The 21931-nt window shown below is 41.5% G+C and overlaps 1 protein-coding gene across 2 annotated transcripts in view; it reads left to right on the top strand.

Moving 5' to 3' along the window:
* The window catches only part of LOC116399791 (xenotropic and polytropic retrovirus receptor 1 homolog), a 68577-nt gene that overhangs the window by 20802 nt on the left and 25844 nt on the right, over window positions 1-21931 (top strand). For both annotated transcript variants that reach the window (XM_031877195.1, XM_031877194.1), the window contains exons 2-4: window positions 14768-14819; window positions 21010-21111; window positions 21268-21491. In XM_031877195.1, coding sequence (XP_031733055.1) covers window positions 14768-14819; window positions 21010-21111; window positions 21268-21491 — 378 coding nt within the window. The remainder of the gene's footprint in view (window positions 1-14767; window positions 14820-21009; window positions 21112-21267; window positions 21492-21931) is intronic.

Here is a 21931-nt window from a genome sequence, read left to right on the forward strand (position 1 = left end):
ACATTTACTCAAGTACTGTACTGCTACTCTCCACCCCACTCACAGGGATATATTGGACTTTTTACTTCCCTACATTTATTTATGAGTATATGACATACTATGAATAGTTAAATAGTAAATTTAACCACCCAGCAGTATAATAAAATGAGCTCTATCTGGTATATATAATAATGCAACAACTAAAAAGCCTATTTGGCTGTATAGTGAGTACTTTTACTTTTATACTTAAAGACTTTGAATGCAGGACTTTCACTTGTGTTTTTTACATTGTGGCCTTAGTACTTAGGTAAAGTAAAAGATCTCAGTACTTCACCCACCACTGGTTTTAATCAATGACACTTATCATCAGTGACGAGTGAGTCAGAACCTCTCACTACTGTCCCTCCCCACCAGCCTCATGCTCTCTCTCCTCATTTTGCTTTTTTTAAATGATCAGCTCTAGGCCGCTTAAATTTTGGATTGCAGTAACAGCTAAATGGATTGTTTTGTCTTCTGCCATATGTACATGCGCATCATGCACTGCGACATACACACATATGGTGTTTAAAAAGTCTCAACTTTCACACAAAAAAGACATGATACATGGTACATGATCGTGGTACAGAAAAGCATCCTAGCGTGGCATCTCTGCCCTGAGAGCTCAAATGCGGTCCCACAAGCATGAGGTTTTGATGAGCACTCGTCAAGTTGACTATTAACCCTTTGGAGGCAGGGATGGAATAGACGGTGGCTGATTTCTCCGCTCCATAATGATCATCATGCACTGGCACAGTCTGGAGCCCTGCAGGTGATACCCAGCCTGATATCTTTGGTGCACAAAGAGGGATAAATATAATTCTTGTTGTGCACTTTTCTTTTGCATATTTCCACAGTAGTTTCACATGGTCTCCGCTTTATTCCTGCTCTTGCACTGTTTGAATGCAGACCAGATGTAGCTTGTTGTTCCAACCAGCTGTAGATCTGGCCCTGGGCCCAGTTAGCTTTAGTCCTGTGAAGATGTGGGACTCAGGCCTGGGAGGTTTGCAGAGCCATGCTGACCAGGGCTGTTCCATGCATGGCATGTTGTCTCATGGCAGCTGAGTTTGGGTCAGGCACTTAGCAGGACAGCTATATAAACAGAGGTGTGTCCTGGACTGATGAGATCTGCTGTCCAGGTTTTCCTGGCTTTTAGAGGGCTTAGGTGCTGAGCAGCCAGCGGAGTTAACCTCACTTTCAAAACCGTAGGTCTGATTGCCACAAGATCTTCTGTGGACCATTATTGAATCAGGCTTATGACAAATCTCTCAAAACCTTGTTGATATTGTATTTAGTTTTCAAAATATTGTTATAACTAAGTCAACAACCGTTGGGCCAAACATCACAAAACTTGTCCACGATAGTACCTGAAACATACCCTGAACGTTTAATTCAAATGACCTCTAGGGGGCGTTATATATGCAAAAAAATACTGTTGCAAAAAACAAACTTGGACAATAAATCAGTAATTGTTTGTCCAGTCAATACAAACTAGATATGTTTCATGTCTATGTTGAACCACGTGTGTAAAACTACTTTGAAATTGTGTAATAGGGACGCCACTAATTCCAAACGTGCATGTGCCTGGCGCAAATATGGCCATAAGTCGATGATGGTTTGTCCAAACATCACCAGAATTGCTGGATATTTTTAATTAAGCTGTTGAAACCTGTCCCCAAAATGCCAACAACTATTACTGGCAGGGCTTCATACATTGTCATGATGAAACAACTTTGTGATTGGTCTCACTCCTTATTTAGACAGACTCAAACTAGCTGAAGTGACTTTTCTTAGCTTTGTGAAACCTGCTGCTGATTTGATTTTGGCAGTTAAGCTGCTTCTCTCTGTTGAGCTAAATGGGCCTGAATCTGTATCAGCCCCTTGCTGCTGTATTTTCAACTATATACTAAGGACAGAAGTTGCTATAGTTAACATGTTCTGCTCCCTGTGGACGCCGGCATCCTCAGCCCACTTTGCTGTCTTTCAGAGGCTGTAGCAGGCTCGGCGTTAGTGCTACAGTGTAGATACAGATATCATATGAAAACCATAAGCATCTTTAAGTACCAACCATGTCATGCTAGCTTGAAAGGAAGGAGGCTAAGTAACGCTCCGTTAACTTTCAAGTTAAGCTAAATCTTGGCGGGGGAAAAACTGGCATGGTCATATTCACATGGAGTCCTTGTAGAGTTGTTCCGATAGCGATACCAGGATCAGAAATACCTCGCATACAGCCTGAAATGATCGGGTATCAGTGAGTACACAAGTCTATGCACTCATCCAATATCACGTTATATAATGTTCATATAATTAATCAACACAACACATGTCACTACCAGAGCCATACATCCTGCCTCCAATGGAACTGCACATTTGCAAACTAGTACTGCACACCTGTGATCAAACACTCTCGGACATCCTATCTTTATCTAGTGGAGTAGGGGCGAAGTAAGAAAGGACGTTCTTCCCCAAACCAAAGTTTCAGTTAGGAACATTTATTTATTACTTAATATCTCATTACTACTAAATAATCTATCTGCCAAGAAATGCTGAACCCTGAATGAAATAAACAAACAACCAAAACAAAAAAACATTTACTAAATCTGGCTCCATAGGGTACATCAGAAACATTACCATACAAGTTAAATACTCACAAAAGTAACTAGTGCACTAAGTCTAACCACAGTCTTCAGAAATGACCTCAGGTTAAAGAATAAATAGGTCTGGAGGCCGAGGACACAACGCTGCTGCTGTCAAACGGCTTTCACCAGACATCTGGAAACCCAAGCTTCTTCAAAACACCGGAGGTGATGGATGACCAGTCAGCAGCAGAACCCCCGACTCCAGCCAGTCAGAGAGAGAGACACTGAAACTGATGCAGAAGATCCACACAGCAGAGGGCTGAGGCCGTAGCGTAATGTTACATTGAGATGGGCAGGAGGAGTGCTAATTACCGCTGATAGTCCTGCTTGTCTAAATAACACAGCTAACCGCTAAGGTTAACCAGGTTGCATTAAGTTACAATATGATGTGTTCAAGCTCTATTCATTAAAAATGAGTATTGGGTCAAAGGTAAATTCAAACTTTATCATGTTGTGTTCAAATGTAATCTTGTAACATGTAGTTTTTTTGCGAGAAACTTGAATAGATGCAGTTTTCACAGCAATATAAACTAGATATTAGAGATGAATTATGACTTGTTTAACTTCCTAAAACTAGCTCTAAGCAGTTTATAATACACAATTCAAACTACTAATGCCCCCAAAAGAAGTGATTCATGTGAGCATTTATTAAGAATTCAAGTGCAAAACAAACTGTTTCAAGTGAAGTTATAGGGAAAATAAATGAATATAGCCGTAGTCTTCAGCATGTTGTGCCCTCTAGGAACAAAACAGCTGCCACTGTTTTTGTTATACTGCGATAGAAAAGATATAGACACAATGTAAACCATAGACATTTTTATATCGTTTGATGTTATACATCGTCATACATCGTCATCGTCACCCAATCGAGAGGGTTCGGCTGCTTCATTGTTTATTTGACTCCATAGCTCGATAGCTAACAGTCCCATTGATGTGATGTGAACCTAAGACGCTCAGCTCCTTTATTTTCATGCTGGCCTGGGGTGTTTCAAGCATGCCATGTGTTATTACAGCTTATGCCTGTAGCTCACATTATTGACATTTTACAGTGTGAAACTTGAAGTTGTATCTCGATATCATGACTCAGTCTGGACAATAGAAGATACTCACTTTATTTATCCTGACCTCTCAGCACATTGCTCTTCATATGAAACTTAGGAGGCCCTTTGGCCTTGAGTGCTCTCGTTAATTTGATGTACAGTTAACACACCTGTCCTAGTTTTCTTTTAATGAAATCTCAACTTGTGATATTTGACGTGTGGTGGATCTAAATTTTGACTGTTAAGAGATGTTTATGTTGATTTAGAAAGGTGACAAGCATACATAAAAAACGTTTAAAAAGTTTGTTGAGGTGTAATTGTGTTAGCGGAGTGATGCAATCACTATAAGAAGTGTGTTGTTCTGTTAGCTAGAAGCTGTTTGTGTGTTCCTCAGCTTGTATTCAGACCTTTTGCAGCTGCTGTCATTGCTCTCTGCTGTGTTTCTTCAACATCAGACAGATTTGATTTGCCAGGGTCATTCCCATTCAATCCCAGAAGATGAACAGTACGTTCGGGTCATGAGCAGAATGGTAATCACTCTACGATGGACAGCAGCTCTTTGCTTGAATTGTAATGTCCTTCTGCCATTGGCCTAAGGAAATTCTTTTTCTTTTTAAGGTGCGCTCCAAATGTTTTTCTTAGTCAGCATAATTGTGCTGTTGAGGTCACTGCGCAGCAGCATTGGTGGAAGGCCGTGCCGCAGCAGCCTCCGTTTATGGGAAGTTAGTTTGCTGATGGTAGCTGGTTTCAGTTGGAGTGATGAAGAGAGTGCCTGACAGAAAAATAAGGGTGAATCAACAATTCTGTTTGGACTCGCAGACACAGTCCCAGTCAGCAGACATTTAGTAGAGGCTCTCTAAAAAGAACACCGACAAACCTAATGAAGCACTTCTACTTATTAGTTCTATTTTCATATTATATTGTGTGTTTACTGTTAGAGATAAATAAGGTGGTAAGAGTAAAGTCTAATCTTTTTACTGTCTAAAGCTAATTAATGTTTTGCCACCTTGCAATGTAATAGATAGTTAAATGCATAATGAGTCTGCCAGCCTTTGTTTAATAGTTGGTTTCCCAGAAAGGCTGTGTGGATTTTTGTGCTTTTCAACCATTTATGTTTTTTGTGGCTAATGTGAAAATGTGACGTTTCAGTGTTCTTTTGTGTCTTAAGAGCTCACCCCCGCTATCTGTTTTAAACTTAAGCCTGTATGTTCTGAGTTTTATAGTTATAAATCTCCTAAATCACATAAATAAGAAAGCTTAAGATCATTGTCTTATTAAGTATCTGTCGAGTGCTTTTTCTCTGCGCCAGGCCACAAGCAATTCTGCTCATCTGCCTTTTATCTAAATTGAATCTGAATAATCGGTTAGCCTATTAGATTCAATATCAAAAAAGTCGTTAGTTGCAACCCTGCGGACGGATGGCGAACCAATCGGAGCACCCTCGCATAACCTGACCCATACTGTGTTTAAGTGACAGATGAAGACTAGGCTGCTGACAGCAGCAGATAACTGAAACCCAAAGTTAGGCTCGACTCAACCAGCCTCGTAGACGACAGAACTAATTCAGGCACCCCTCTTCATCTTTGTTCTAGTCATTTATAGTGTTTTTTTCATAAAGGCACACAATTCAAATGATTAGCAATTAAAGATTGTATTTTCATTTATAAAAACAAATGTTGTAATTAGTAGTTTTAATGAGGTTTTATAATCTACTTAGAGCTAGTGTAAACAGCTCATAATTCATCTCTAATATCTATTTTATATTCATGTGAAAACATCTCCTTCATAAAACTAGATTTATTCAAGTTTATCACAATCTACATTTTACAGATTACATGTGAACACATCATGATAACATTATAATTTACCTTCGCCAAATACAAATTTTCACTGAACAGAGCCTGAACACATCATAATGTAACTGAACTGAAACTCCGTTGGTTAGCCGTTAGCCACGTTACCAGCTCTCCTCTGTCATTTTCAACATGGATTGGTTGTTTACAATGTAACATTATCAGAGATCGGCCAACAAAAAGCATAAATGCTGACGTACTGATGGCATATTCTACTGAATATTGGCGGATAACGATGTCGGTAAAACTTTATTTCACACTGTGATGGTTAACGGTAAACTGTGTCATTAATCTGAGGTTCACATGCATGAAGAACCGTGAGGGGGATCAGTACAGATCACAGATCAACAACAATCCGTGACACTAATAAGTTGCCGACGGCTGAGAGAGTGATGAAGATCTTCACTTGATAGGGCTATGTTTTGAAACTCTTCTTTTTAGTTGCAGACCAAACTGAGTCCTTGGCGTTTGTTATAGAACTGTGAAGTACTGAAAGCTGTTGAATGTCTGGGTTGCTTTGTAGTGAAGGTGCTCCTTTCAGGGTTTTTTGGGGCAGATCACCGATCTGTTAAGTCCAGCCGGCTACCTTAACTTAACCTTAACTTTGAATTTTAATAGAATGTTTTGGATAGGCTCTTTTTAAGTTTATGTGTGCACGCTCAGCTGAGAGGTTGTGTCCTTGCCAAAATGAGCCAAAAGCCGTCTTCAGTGTTCAAATAATAATTATAATATATTTACAGAGCCATTATACGGCTTCCCTATGAACATGCTGCCAAATAGCCACTTTTTTCCCCAGGCTGGCTACTCCATATCCTTGCTGCCTCTGTTGTGATTTTAGATAGCACAGCAGTGAGATGTGTGACACTACAGTGTTGGCGTCTAGTGTCTGTTTGCATGTTGTTCCACCATGCCAGCTGTACCTGTTACACAGACGTCAATCAGCTCTGTGACCACCGGTCACACTATTTTACAACCAATATCGTCCGATAACGATTGGTGGTCTATCGATCAGATCACCCTTTGATTAGTTTGTTCTTTGATCAGATTGTTCTTAATTTAGATCAGTTTCCATCCAAATGTAGCAAACATCGTAACTGATTTTCTGGCAAAAATAATTGAAAATAATTCCATCCTCGGATGTAACTGGGTCAGTATTAGGAATCGGGTCTTCAAGGCTAATCTTCCAGTCAGGTGCCATTAAAACATTACAGAAGAAGAGGACTTTAATCTTCAAATGAAGGATGAACTGATTTGATTTTGGTGGTCAAAGGTCACTCACGTCCGTCCTATTCTTGTGAAAGTGACAACTCAGCAACCCCTTGAGAGAATTTCTTCAAATTTGGCACAAACATCCACTTGGACTCGAGGTTGAACTGATTAGAATTTGGTGATCAAAGGTGGCTGCGAGGCTGTAACTGTAGTCGGTCTCTGCTGTGGAGTGGACGCTTCAGTGGACATTTCACGCATGTCATATTTTATTGTCTGTTACCTATGCACTTTGATGCATTTTGCTTTTATTGATACATCAACTCTTCTACCTCCACCATGTGTAAACACCTTTTTTTTCGATTTTCTTTTCCATTCAGGTTCTATTATCCACAAATTGAAAATGCACATTTAACAGGTGGATTCATGGAGTTCATGCCTGGCCTCTACTATTTACACCTGGCAGTGGCTGTTTTTTTGTTTTGTTTTGCCCAGTCAATGTGATACAGCAGTCACAAATGACTGATGAACATGTGAACACTGACACCTGGTAGATATGACATGGTCATGTGATATTTGCCCACATATTGGCTGGACGAGTGCAACATAACACGTTGACTGGTGCAGTGGACTGGTGGCTGTATCTGGAGGATCCTTCAGAATGGGACAGTTGGTCCTTTTGTAATGCTGCCTTCAGCAGACTTCAGCAGAATACAGTCATGGAAGAGAGCTGCTGATTCTGCCGGTCTTCCTATCTGATTAGGGTGGAAAGTAAAGAGCAAAAGATAGCGTGGAATAGGGAGGGGGTCAACATGGAGGGGCATATAGATGGGGGCGGACACACAGGTCAAAATAATGCGAATAACTGGAGACATAGGACAGGGATCAGGAATCTGATGTTTCTCAAGGCTTTGTCATAATCCTCAAACAAACTCTCATACAAAAAAAAAGTGTGACGGATTGAGAAAGAGAGGAGGAAACTGGTTCAAACATCACAGGGATGTGAAGGACCAGGGTTGATTGCTGATGGCATTGGCTACCACCTGACTGGTATAAGACGATCACATACTTGCACATAGTCCCCGTCCATGCAGACACACATGCATTGGTCTCTTCTGGGTTCCCCCAGCTGTCCCCTGTTTTGTGAGCCCAGCTTTGATAAGACATCCAGGCCCCATTTCAGTTAAGCCAAGTTCACCCTACACGACATTCAAATTCGTACTGTTCACACTACACAACCTGCTTTCTTGTAATGGTGAGGCTTAAAGTCAGTGTGGTTTTCCACACTACATGACTGACCGGCGACATGGGGGGGCAACATCAACACAAACATAGTCATGCTTGTGTTGATGTTGTCATCGACAATGTAAATATGGCGTAAAATATGTGGAATGCATCTGCAAGGCTCACAGACCCTCTCCACTCACGTCTTTGCATCGTTCACACATAGCGCTCCAACCTGCATTGGCCTCTGGTCTGGAGATTTAGTCGTGGAGCTGAAAATCAGGGCTTAGGTGATGTAGTGATGTCCTGCATTTCCCAGAATCCCTCTTCAGCAGCTCCCAGTGAATATGAGCATGAGTTATACTGTACATGTCGCTTCAGAGTACAGCAGCAATAGCATCGTGAGAGTGGGACACTGAGAAGAGTTCCAGTCGGTAAAGCTGTCTTCAGACTGTTTTGCGTCTGTGGAAAAACTGGCATTTCAAAATATTTTTGTTAATCTGTATGAATTTGCTAACAGAACTTTAACTAGATTTTTTTACCAGTGACAAATGTAAAAATTTGATTTTTTTTATGAAAATAATTTTGGTGCATCGTTTGTTGCGGCTTTGTTGGAGGCCACTGTGGTGCCAAATAAATGCGAGTGTGTTACTTATTAACTTGCATGCTGTTAGGGGTGGGGGAAAAAATCGATACAGCATAGTATCGCGATATTTTGCGTGCCGATATTGTATTGATACACGTACACTCCCAAATTGTACAAAGTTACCCAATTTTGAAAAACTGCTGGTGCGAATGTATACTTTGTAACCTAAGCTACTGTCCAAAAAAAAAAAAAAAAAAGCTCAGCTGGTCTTGCTAATTGTGCGTGCGTGTGCGCGCGTGCGCCTGTATTAGCGTCATCAAGGTCAAATAAAGTGCAGGGGAGGTCTGATACAGTAAAAAGTTAATATTTAAATATGTAAATGGTTTTGCCTACATTCCACATACACGCCTACAATTTGTCTTCTTGGTACTCGTACAACAAGAGGTTTATAGTCAGTGTTACACAGTATTTCCTGTGTGGAGTGCCAGGCGCTGGAAATGACTTGAGCACCATTTCTTGAGTCCACTATGTGGCGTAAGAGAACATACGCTAAACATGCAGTATGTTGCTGTATATCAAGTGTAGAACACACATTTTAGATTTTGGGTGATGTTTGTCATATAACACTGACTTCCTGATGCCAGTTGATGGTGCTATAACTATGAGTCACTATTGGCATGAAGCATGTCGTGTTTGTGGTAAATATATAAGTACAGATAAGTTCAAACAGCTTGTTGATTAATGGCGAGTCATATCAATTCTTTGCTACGGCACGGCAACGCCGTTTCATAAAAAAATCTTCTTTTCATCGCAAATGTCTTCAGATTTCACTGACCCATTTTGAAGTCGTTTTGATTAATACCCCAGTAGGAGTCGGAATACAGCGCCTGGAAATTGACAAAATACACGAAAAATTCTCACATTTAAAATTGACTTCCTGTTGGGTTTAGAGCATGGCTCCAAGAAACGTATTTTATAGTCTACATGTGGCAACAAAATATCGTAATTCTAGGTGAAACTTACCGCGTGGGATGCTATGTCAAAAAGAGATCGGCCCTATGCCACACTGAAGGATGAAAACATATCAGGTTACACATTTTATCATTTTATTTGTTTCCAAGCAGCCCTAACGCCTCAAAAACAGCTTTGTTTTTCATTGTTATTAAGGCGGTATCACAGCTCCCTGCAAAAGCTTCACAGCTTTGCATTACGCATATCATCTAAAGGAGTGTTGTTCAAGAATCAGAGTGGCCCAAACACCTCATGTTTGACGATCAAAGACATAAAATATGAACAATAAATAATTATGATAATCATTTTAAGAACAATAGGCCCCTAATGAGGAAAACATTAGAAGGAGATGATAAAGTAAACAAAGATGAGAACACCTCTAACACACACACACACACACACACACACACACACACACACACACACAGATTTGTGGTCAACGTTCTTGGTGCAACAGTGCCTGAGGTGATGGCCACACGTCAGGAGTCGGGATCAAGGAAGAGGTAGAAAATGCCCTCAGCTGAGTTCCAGCAGGCCAGCAAGAGGCTCAGACATTAGAGAGGGAGTGTGAGAGAGGTGGAGAAGGGAAAAGGACAGAAGTAGGGTAATCTGTGAGGATAAGCAGAGCTGCCCTCCTTCCTGTTGAGCTGCGTGTGTTTTGTTTTGGAAACTTGCGCCTTAGCACATGCTGAGCCTACTGACCACACACACATAGACGCATTCACACACAAACACGTCTCAGGAGAAGTGTGGGAAAGCATGAAGTTCTGCAGTTATCACCCAGATGTGTGTGTGTGTTTGCTGCTGATGATAGCATGGCATCAGATTGGAAAACAAAGCACTCTGTCACCATGAATTATTGTCAGCTTTAAAGAGACCATGTTCTGTCTGGCTGTATTTAGACATGAGGAGCAACATAACTATTTTTCATTATTCTCAGATCAACAGAACAAGCTTTTAAGGGAATAGGGTTGAGTAGCGTTCACATTTGAACCGGTTCTGGAACTCTGATGAAAGGTACCTTTTTTCAGTACTTTACTCGCTCTGATATAACAACAATGTAGTTTCACTTTTCACTAAAAGTCCAAATTTGTCAATTCCAACAGTGTTTTTCATTTAGAACATTTTGCACACCACACAAAATACAACCCCACCCATCCCTATAACCCTCCAGCCTGTCATAGTCTGTCTAGTCTGACTCACCGGATGTGGACTGTGAGTGTAAGCCTGCCATTAGCCGTGCACCTCACTAGCCGTTTAGCTCCCCTTCTGCTATTTCTGAACTATCTAGCAAAGGCCCTGTTGCTGCATTCTTTGGCCTCGCCCAATACAATTGTGATTGGTTAAAAAGAAAAACAAACAAGCGAGTGTTTTTGTCCCTATAGTAGAATGATAACTGATGGAGACATTTCTTTTGCGCTGACACAGAGCTGTGGAGATGCTAGGTCTGGCTATGTGAGACTACAGTCTGTCACCAAGGCGTAGCGGGAAAACGCTGTCCTGTGTGTCTTACGTGTTGCCCTGGCCTGCTTTGCATTTCACATAAAAATATTGCAGCGAGCTCTGTCTGTGTCGAGTTTTGAAAAGTGTAACCGCTATTGGCTCAGGCACGGCTCGGCCGCGGCTCATCTAGAGCTTTTTTTCCACTTGACGAGCGATGTTCAGCAAAATTAGTCAGTGAAAATGATCTGTTGATACCTTAGACGATATAAAATATGGACATAGTCTCTGTGACGTCATAGGCTTCTGAGGAGCCATTACCAAGCTAAAAAGGGATGCTCTGGCAGTTGGCACAAATATGGGCAAGAGATGGATTGTCCGTGGAGCTGAAGTGGGACCAGTTGATGCAGAAGAGGAGACAGCTAGCAGTTAGCGACATGCTACGGCACCCACCTGTCAATTTAAGCTGCCACGCCCTTAGTTATGCCTAATTTTAAGCTTGAATATAATTTAAATGGCTGACATGTATACACATTTCCCCCCATACCGTTGTTGTGAACAAGCAAATGAGCTATAGAGACCAAAACCGTTCCTCGTACAAGGCTGTAAACATGTTTATTTCTGCTTTATGTTGGTATTTTTAACACGGGTTCATTGAGATTGATCACTTTTGGAGCCAGCCTCAAGTTGCCATTCAGAGAAATGCAGTTTTTGGCAGTTCAATGTTGGCCTCATTCCCATCACCAGAGATATTCACATCATACCAGCAACATTACATTTTCACTAGAGTTTCAATATAGACATGCATGATTGCCACAAATACTGATGAAAACTAATAACTCAGTAAAATTATTATTTTATTTTTTAGATTTGAATTATTTTTTGAAATACTTTAAAAGCACAAGACCTTCCAAATCAACATTTGACTAAATAAAAAAAGTCTGCGGGCCAAGTTACAAAATGTCGGCTGTGCACGATCAAACGCTTTAAATCGAGCATGAACCTGTCTGCAGTCAACATTCCACTCCAGTTCAGTTGTAAGTGGTGAATGGACTTTCATTTATACAGCGCCTTTTTAGTCTTCCGACCCTTCATATCGCTTTAGCCTACACTCACACTCGCTCCACAGCCTCCTTGTGACTTAGGACAGTAATGATTTGCAGGGGAACCAGACAAATCTGCCAGCTCATGTTTTAACTTCCTCAGCTGTGGTCAGATTTCCAGCTACTTGAGATCTGACATCCAATCACAAACGTTTATCTAATATGGGGCATGTTTGATTGTACAGACTGTACAGAGGAGCACCATTGAGGCATATTAGAAAAACCAAAAGACGGTTGTAGCTTATGTGGAGCTCTCTGTTGTAGCTGCTAAAGCAAAGCCTGATTCGTCTGGTTCCCATTGAGAGTAAAACACTTTTATTTTCAAATTAGAAAGAGCTATATTTATAATAAAAAAATACACTTCTACACATTGGAAAAGAAAGTACGAGGATTGGATTAGGTGCAGCGGATCTTGAGACAATCACTGCCCACAAAATCAGCCAGAACACGAGGTCATCCCACTACCCAGCCTGCTCCGAGCTAATGTCGCTGGAACATGTGAAGGATGAAGTTAGACTCCAAACCAGCAACAGGATTTAAGAGAACAACCTCCAGTACACAGCACTCACTCATCTGGAAAATAACAACACCTACATCAGACGGTTGTTAGTTGATTTCAGCTCAGCCTTCAACAAGTTCTCCTCCATGAAACTGAACATTTAGCACTCTGGACGTGAGTACCTCACTCTGCAACTGGTCATTAGACTTCCTCACAAACCTCCTCCACTCTAGTGTTGAACACTGGAGCCCCCCATGGCCGTGTGCTCAGCCCCCTCCTGTTCATGCTGTACCCCCACGACTGCTACCCCAAACATGAAGAGAACTCTGTTGTGAGCAGATGACACTAGAGTCAACGGTTGGATTACAAACATCAATGAGACTTCATATAGAGAGGATATCAACAACCTACTGCTCAATGTCGGTACAGCCAAGGAGCTGACTGTTGACTTTAGAAAAAAGGAGGTGATATTGATATTGGTGAGAAGAGGAGCATGCGAAGAGCCACAAGGATACACTATATTCCTCTCAGTATTTAATAGTCCTCTATCTCCTCTGCTGAGGGCTTGATCTCTCAGGTTACAGTACTAAACCGTTTTGTATTGATCCTGAATTCAGTTCTCAAATTTGAGCTCTCCTATATATAGGCAGTCAATAGAACCACAGCGATCTGTTGTAACCACACAAACATGCATCACATGATGTATCTGCAAGATTCTCTCTGTGTTTGGGTAAACTTAGTTTCTGAAGTTTGTCTCAGGAATAACACACTTAACACGGCCCTTTGCTCTTCTGTTTATAAGTCTGATTGTAGTCTTAGGTGATCTAGGAAATGATACAAAGTCAACTAATTGTAACTCTAAATGTTGGCTATTGGCAGGCTCACTATAGAATGGGAGTCATCTTACTTCCTTATTGCTTTTGCTGTACATCTTTCCTGTGTTTTGCTGTTTGTTGTCAGTGGTGTTGTTTACACTGTTGTCGTGGCTGCACTGCTTAAACAGTGAGTATAGGCTGGCTGTGTGGGCTATAGCATGACCTTGACTTGCTCTGCTGTTTGCTGCAGAAGCCAGCTCTGCCGCCCTTTGATGGGGGGGGGGGGGGGGGCGCAGTCTGGCACACAGTGAGGCCATTGTGGTCTTGTGCTCTTTTGGCATTCTGAAATAGGGACTGACTGACTTCTACTATCTAACCCTTGAGCGAGTGAGTATGAAAGAGGAGGACTGTCCTGCTCTCCTTCTAGTACTCACTGAGACTGAATGACTGTTGTCTACAGCAGAGACAAGCCGTACTACACACTGCACATTCACTCACAGCGAGCCTGCACCATGAGCACTGCATTATTACAGGATGGAGGGAGAGCAACAAAGGCAACATTATGCGAATGCTTCTGTGCAATGTCAACACGTCGACAACATCATTGTCAAAAAATGGCAACATCTATTGTTTTTGCAGTGTTTGTCCAGACGGTGTGGGTCTGTAAAGATCACCAGCTTATGAAGTATGCAATGAGAATAAACTAAAATGAAAATAGCTGGTGCACCTTAAAGGTCAGTCCATCGTAAGTTAGCCTGGGCCAACCTTGTCGTTGACGTCAGCGGCGAGTTAACCAGTGCTGCCAACTTGGTGATTTTACTTAGGGACTTAATTTCTTAGAAATATCTTAAAAGATATTAAAAGCAACTAGCAACATATTTAGCGACTTATTCAGACAATCAGGGGAATAGCAAGGAATATAACTAAAATACAGTATATCTTGATGAATGCCCATGTGTGCTGCTCAGAGCAATCGCAGTGAACTGGGTTAAAATGTCCCCGAGAAATGACCCGGCTCCCTGCCGATCAAAGGCCATACCTTCCTCAAAAGGGTTCTAGTTTGTGGGGAAGGTTCCTGCTGCGGAAAAGGGGCAACAAAGTGAAACGGTCCCAGACTACAACACTACTGACAACCAAAGCAAGAAGAGCATCTCCTGCACAGTCTGCCCCATTGCAGGCATGTTTTGAGTGCAGGCTGTCCAACGTCAAACAGGACTAACGGATGGTGCACTGAATAGTACTCGCCTTTTCAACCACGTTTCACAAGATGAATATTTCATCTAATTTCATGTCAATGTATCATTATTTGATAATTTCTCTCCTGTTATGTCTGCAGGCTTTCAAAGAGATGCTGTATGCTGCTCAGGACCAGGCCCCATCTATTGAAGGTATTATCTACACACACACACACACAGTAAGGTCTGCTCTATCATTAGGTGGCTGACGACCTCTTAAAAATGGAAGTTGCAATGGACAAGCAAATTAGCAGGAGCCCTATGAATGTGTGTTCTTTTAATGACTTAAAGGTGTTTTTGCAGCCCAGTAAATCCTGTGAGCTTACAATTTAGTGAAAACCATTCCTCAGCTCAAGTGGCGCTGTCATTTCCACATTAAACGTGGAGCGGTCCGTGACTCCTTCCTGGTGGTGCAGCACAGCTCCGTCCTTCACTTTACATTCATTAGCTGTGATGTTTGGAGACAACAGAGAAGACTAAGAATTATCATTGGATGTTCAGCGCTGTAAGAGCCACATACTTGTTTGCAAATAACAAGTAGTTCGCAAAGAATGAACACGATTTGTTTCTCCATAGCCAGACACCACCGACTCTGCTTGTTTGGTTTAACAGGACTCGAAATACCACGTGCATTATGCACAATAGTGCACGGACAATTTGAGCTTTACATGTAATTCTCTGCTGTACATGTTTGAGGGCTGCCAACTCACAAACATTGACCGTGACACACACCTAATTGACGTTTTTCACAAGCTGTCACGCCAGCGTCCATTTTCACACGCAAACAAATTTATATCTGATAATGTTAAACACGGACAAGGGAAATATAACACAGGATGAAGTAAGTTACTCCCACATAGTTCATACAAACTATACTCACCGGCCTTGTGTCTTTTGTACTGTACCGGTCCAACAGTGTCTACGCTGCATGTTTTCAAACTCTTTCTACATGTGGGTGAAGATCTGAAAAAGTTATATCAGCTTTTGTTTACCTTAGAGAGGTGAACAAACAGTAAATATGTGAAAGAATACTCTATTAGGAGTCCATAAACATCCCTTTTTTGAGATATTTTTTTGCTTTCTTAAAATATGTTCCCTTACATTGCCAATAGAGTGAACATTGGTTGAATCATGTTTTGAGTGGAGTATCCCATTCAAATTTGTAATACCGTGTTATAATTCTGTCGCTCCAACAAAAAAACCCGATATAAAATTGAGGTCATTTTGCCCATCGTTATTTAATATGCGACGTCTCAAAAACAGTTTCCACAATAGGTTTGCTGAGAAGCAATGAATTTCTGCTCAAAATGTCAGAATGTTGTAGTCGGGGACCTGAAGTAGTTTGACTGTACTTATGTGTCTTTGTATAAATACACTAACAACAGCCTCAGTATGACCAAAATGTAAGGCCTCAGAAAGTCTAAAGAAGTCCTAAAAGCAGTTATTTGTCATCATGTAATGACAGACCTCTATGTGCCCCAACACACTCACAAAGCAGCGTGACCAGCACAATACGTTTTTTCCTGGTATCTCTCCTTTCATCTTATTTTGGCAAAAGTTGGCAAAAGAGTTTCACCACTAAAGGGGCCTATTTGCAATTCAAATATGACGTAACAGACTGTAAGCTGAGAACATCACGATCAGCCGCACTGCAGGACTGCTGTCCTGCAGCTGAACCATCTCCTAATAACCTCATAGCGCCACAGCTAAGGTTATTATTTGTTATTATTATTTGTCTTCTGTTTTCATGACAGTCTGAGCATGTGAATGCAGCTCTACTGTTCATCAATATAATGCTGTAACTCCGAGATGATGATGGTTACCCAGCGATGTCCAGTAGTCTCCAGTGAGAGCAACAGCTGGTGCTCGTTGTAATGCCGTCGCTTTTGTAGTCCTCTCCTTTTCATACAACTCGTGTATTCTTCTTGTGATGGTGCGTCTTGAGGCTCATACGTGTCGTCATTCGTTGCGATCCTAAAGGTGCGTTCACACCAAACGTGACACGAGCGCACCTTGAGAACGTTCCTCAGACCGACATCTTCCACAACACTAACCGGCTGCAGTTTGTATCCACTTCTCTGTAGCATTTGTTAGCTTGTCTTGCTTCTGTTTATCTATACTTCTCCCACACGCTGCATCCAACGTAGTCCCACGAAGCTCCACCGCTGCCAGTGAGCAACGGACTTTCAAAATAATAATAAAACAAAACCGCGTTAACGCGCGATAACATCATTGTCGGCGTTAATTAAGTAATGCATTAACGCGATAATAACGTGTTAACTTGCCCAACCCTAATTATAATGTATTAATGTAATAATGTAGTGCATTTAAGAAAAATTATTAAATTATAAAATAGCTGTAACTTTGTGATTCTGCAGAGAAGGCCGTGCTGGCCCTGACGGCCCACCACGGAGTCTGAATATTATTACAAGTCCCAGTTAAAACCTGGAATCGTCTCAATATTTTGAATCTTTAGTATTAGTTGCTGGCCATTTTTTACACCGTGGAAACAACATTGTAGTTTTCTATCAATCTGCACACACATCAGTGTTTCCCACTGAATGAGATTCTACTTGTAGCTGACCAGAAGCTGTGTGCTGCTGAACTTGGTGTATACAGGACAGTACCCAGCCCCGCCCACTCCCTCTGTCTCTTTACACACACACACACACACACACACACACACACACACACACACACACATCTAACGAGCAGCAGAATTGCTTGTTGCAGAGAAAAGGCTTCAAATAGACACGTGATGGGATTCTGCTTCAGTGATTGTCCCTCACTGTGAACATTTCAATTTGAGGTCGCTTTAGAGAACATCTGAAGGTGGAAGTAAAGCTAGGAAGTACCGAGACACAGATAGACAATCTGATCTGGTCATTTGTGTATACAGTAAGTGTGAAGTTGGGAGTGCTCTTCAAATTCAAAGACTCCCAGTATCATTCCATTTCCATGGTTTAGCCGCGCTATCTGCTCTGACTTTTCTAGCCCTCAGGAGTTTGACATTTGGGCTTCTGAGTGAAATGTCTCAACGACTATTGAATTGATTGCCATTAAATATGGTACAGGCATTCATGTTCCCTTCAGGATGAATTTAAATAACTGTGCTGACTAATTTGCAGCATGGCCAATGAGTCCAACATAATCCCTATAAATGTCTCTATGTTCTATACAGAAGTCTACAGTCACATGTTGCTATTTATTGTGATTCACAGGTTGTTCCATTCTCATCTTCTGGCTAATGACTAAATCCACCTGACTGTTTGTGCCAACACTGACGCCCATTGTTTTTTTCCCCTTCACTTTATTTTAGGAATTCTTCTGTGACTTCTCTGAAATACGCGGGGAGCAGACTTAGGCGGGCGGACTTTTGTTCCTGATGTATCGACTTAGTAGCATTTGGTTGCGACCAGCTTCAGTGTGTGAGCATACTGAGTTTGGCCAAATGATCCTGCAGTTGGTGATGCAGGGTTTAGAGGAGTAGGCTATATAAACTGATACTGAACTAACTAACGTGATTGTCTGAACTACAGGATTATAGACGCACATTAAGTTGATTAATTAAATGTAAAGTTTCTCTTTTATTTGGGAGGCTTAGCACTGCTTCCTGTACTTAAGGCACACCCTCTTTTATAGCTCATGGACAGTTTCTCATTGTGTGCATGTGTGCGTGCGGGGGCTTGGTAGGGCCCTGGTGAAGGGGGCCTTGTGGCTCTAGGCATGAGCTTCAAAGCACCCCTCGTGGCTTCCTGGGGTCGTGGTGCCCTCTATCCCTGGTCGGGGGAACACGACCTCCTGCTCCAGGCACCACTGTCTGACCCGGGCCAACGGTCCTCAGTGTGTTTCTGTGTCGATTTGTAGAATAGGAAGTCGACCGAGGGGTCGCCAAAGGATCATTCGACTCATCGATTTTCAGGGGCAAGACCTAGAAATTTCCATCTCTGAAATTTCCACTGTGATCAATATTATCTGGAACTACTTTCCACAGAACCAATGGGTCCAAATATAATGTTGACTGCATGTTCTATGCATCACTTTAAAGGTCACTTTAAATACCACACATGAGATTCCATGTATGTCTATTCTATTGGAGTGGATGCAGAGATCTCAAAACCTGGAGAAATGAACAAATCTATTGTAGTGCTGTCCCTCAAACTAGTAAACAGTTCAAGTGAGCCCTGGTGGCTGTTTACCGGCTGGCTGTGTGAATATGTGTAACTGTGTGAGAGTAAAGCAGGGTGTTGCTAAATAATACAGCTAAAAAACATCAATTGTCAAATGGAAAGTATAGCCTATTACCGAGAGACAGACATGTCATAATGATAATAATGATAATAATCATGATGACATGAGCCGAGACACGGAGAGAAAAGAGCCGAATAAGGCCAAAAAAGGATAAGGAGATTACTGTAGTCTGACCGTGGTGGCTGTTTGTGCGCTGGAGGGAGAGAGGGTGTGGGGGGGAGTGAGGGGTGTAGCGGTTGGGACACTCCAATTTAGTTAATTTGGTGTCTTGTCTAAAAGCAGCCAGTCTGAAACTCAGTGAATCACTGAGTTGACAGAGTCTGACTCAAAGCCACCTGCCTGGTCTGCTGTTTGCTTGTTGTTGACGTGACAGTGGGTACAAGTTAGTGGTTGGACCTTTTCAAAGGAAATTACAGGACTCTGGTCTGGTAAAACTGTATAAACAACATTTGACTTAATGGGAGGAACATGAATTCAACTTTCTTACATGGTATTTGGAATACAAGTAAATATAACATTGATATCATCATAATTCTCCAAAACAAAGTGAGAAAAAAAAATGCTGTCACATCACTTGCTGTAACAGTTTTGGAAAACAATCTTAAAACATGGAGAACTTGACCGACCCTGTGCATTTTTCAAAAGATTAGCTTCAAAAAATGTTTTGTCTTAACTGACTTTTTTTCTTATGAACTTCAGATTGTTTGTCTATAAGTGAAGAAGCTGTAAAGAAGACACACAACAGGACCATTGTGCAGCAGTGTACTACTTATTGATTTGATACCGATCAGGTAACATCACAGAGAGAGAGCATTACTGTCTGCTCTTTTGTCTGGATCTGACTGCATGATAATAATATATATCTCACAGAAAACCTTTTTTTACCGGTTATAGTAGATAGAGGTGACGGCTTCCTTATTTTCAAGTATCCCACTAAAGGCCCCTTTACACTGCGCAATTCTGGTCTGTCTGAGATGAAAATGACCAATCATGAGAGAAACATGGTCCTAGATGCAGTGGGACACATCCACCAAAAGCCCATTTGGAGCTGTGGTGACCAAAGACAGCCTGTTGCAATATTTCTGATGAATTCTCACAATGTGAGGCTGCTACAAACACCAACCAATCGGAATACGATACTGGCTGGTGAGAAAAACAACACACTAACTAAAATGATGGAGGTGAAACAAAATAGCAGCACTATGGCCAAGGCTTGTTTTTATGTATTGCTGTATTTCAAAGCAAGAGAGTAAATTAGTGAAGCTAATGTAGCAACATTGGTGCAACACAATTCACCACGCATTGATTGTACAGTGTGAAAAGCTCAAACTGCCATACAGTCTGATATAGATTGCAACACAGTGTGACGTGCAGTAAGCATACACACTTGTTGTTGTAACACAGTCTAAAGCCATCTTTTTGGGTCATTAAACTTCATCTTTATATGAATCATCATGTACATCCATGAAATGTGACCTCTGCATGTATCCCATCCTAACCATTTTAGGAGCAGTGGGCTGCTGTAAAGCGCCCGGGTTCCGGCTCACGCTCAAGGACACGATCCAACCGCTGCTTCTATGTCAGGATAACAAATCATGTGCAAAGAAGTTGACATTTTATGTGTTGGCATCTCCAGACTATATTATGTGGCTGTAGTCAATGAAAAACACACAGTGTAGTATTTACAGTTCTTTATAAAAAGGTCGTATGTGAACTGCATTACTTTTGATCTGTATACATTAGAAGGATGAACATTCCAGTCCTAAGATGAGGGTTCAAATTCAACTGTTCATAGAAACAACAGAACCGAGCTTTTGAAGACTGTTGTCCGAGATGGACGCCCGGCTGCTGTCTCACTGCTCCTCCTGCTGGTCAGAGCAGGACATTACGGGGCTTTGATGCACAAAACATGGAATTCTACATTCACACACTCTTCCATCCCCATTTGTCTTTTGTTCTGCCTTTGCTGTCCTTTATTCCCTTCTCTTCATTTTTGATCTGCATTCAGGTGGTTTAATCAATGTCCTGAGACAAAGAGTCTTCACTCTGTTCATGAAGGGTCACTAATCTAACAACTCCTATCTTCTTGCAGTCACAGATGAGGATACAGTTAAGAGGTACTATGCCAAGTTTGAGGAGAAGTTCTTCCAGGCATGTGAAAAAGAGCTGGCCAAGATCAACACCTTCTACTCTGGTAATGACTACAACTACCACCACTGCTCTATGCACTCACAGTCATCGACGTTAGAGCTAGTTATCACTCATTTAGATGTAGCTCTGACAGTTCGTTGTGCTCATTATCCTCAGAGGCTTTCTTTCTTTGACCTCGCCTTTGTCTCTTTTCCTCCAGAAAAGCTGGCTGAGGCTCAGCGGCGATTCGCCACGCTGCAGAACGAGCTGCAGTCATCGTTGGACGCCCAGAGGGAGAGCTGGGCTAACGGGCGGAGCCTGAGGAAGAGGAAGACTGTGTTCGCCCTGTCGCAGCAGGAGCGATGCAAACACAGAAACATAAAGGACCTGCAGCTGGCCTTCTCCGAGTTCTACCTCAGCCTCATACTGCTGCAGAACTACCAGGTGCATATTATTCACACACTCAAACTTCATCTGACAGTAGATGTGCACACAAAGAAAACACAAAGGTCTGAAGTTGTAATTCTAAAATCGATCGAAATGAGCTTTCGATTTCAACCTTCGAAGTCAAAAGCAGGATCAGCGATGTGGAGCTCCCAGTGTTATTTTTCTCTCAAAAATTGTGACACCCCTAATGAAGACCATTTATTTAGTTTTATTAGTTTATTTCACAAATATAAAACAAGAACTGGAAATCAGCCAGTTGGTGTGTATATGTATATATATATATGTATATATATGTGTATATGTATGTATGTGTGTATATATATATGTGTATATGTATGTGTGTGTGTGTGTGTGTGTGTATCTATATGTATATATATGTATATGTATATATATATATATATGTATGTATGTATGTATGTATGTATGTATGTATGTAT

Source organism: Anarrhichthys ocellatus, unplaced genomic scaffold (genome assembly GCF_004355925.1).
Source record: "Anarrhichthys ocellatus isolate YVR2014 unplaced genomic scaffold, GSC_Weel_1.0 scaffold129, whole genome shotgun sequence".
Lineage (NCBI taxonomy): Eukaryota > Metazoa > Chordata > Actinopteri > Perciformes > Anarhichadidae > Anarrhichthys > Anarrhichthys ocellatus.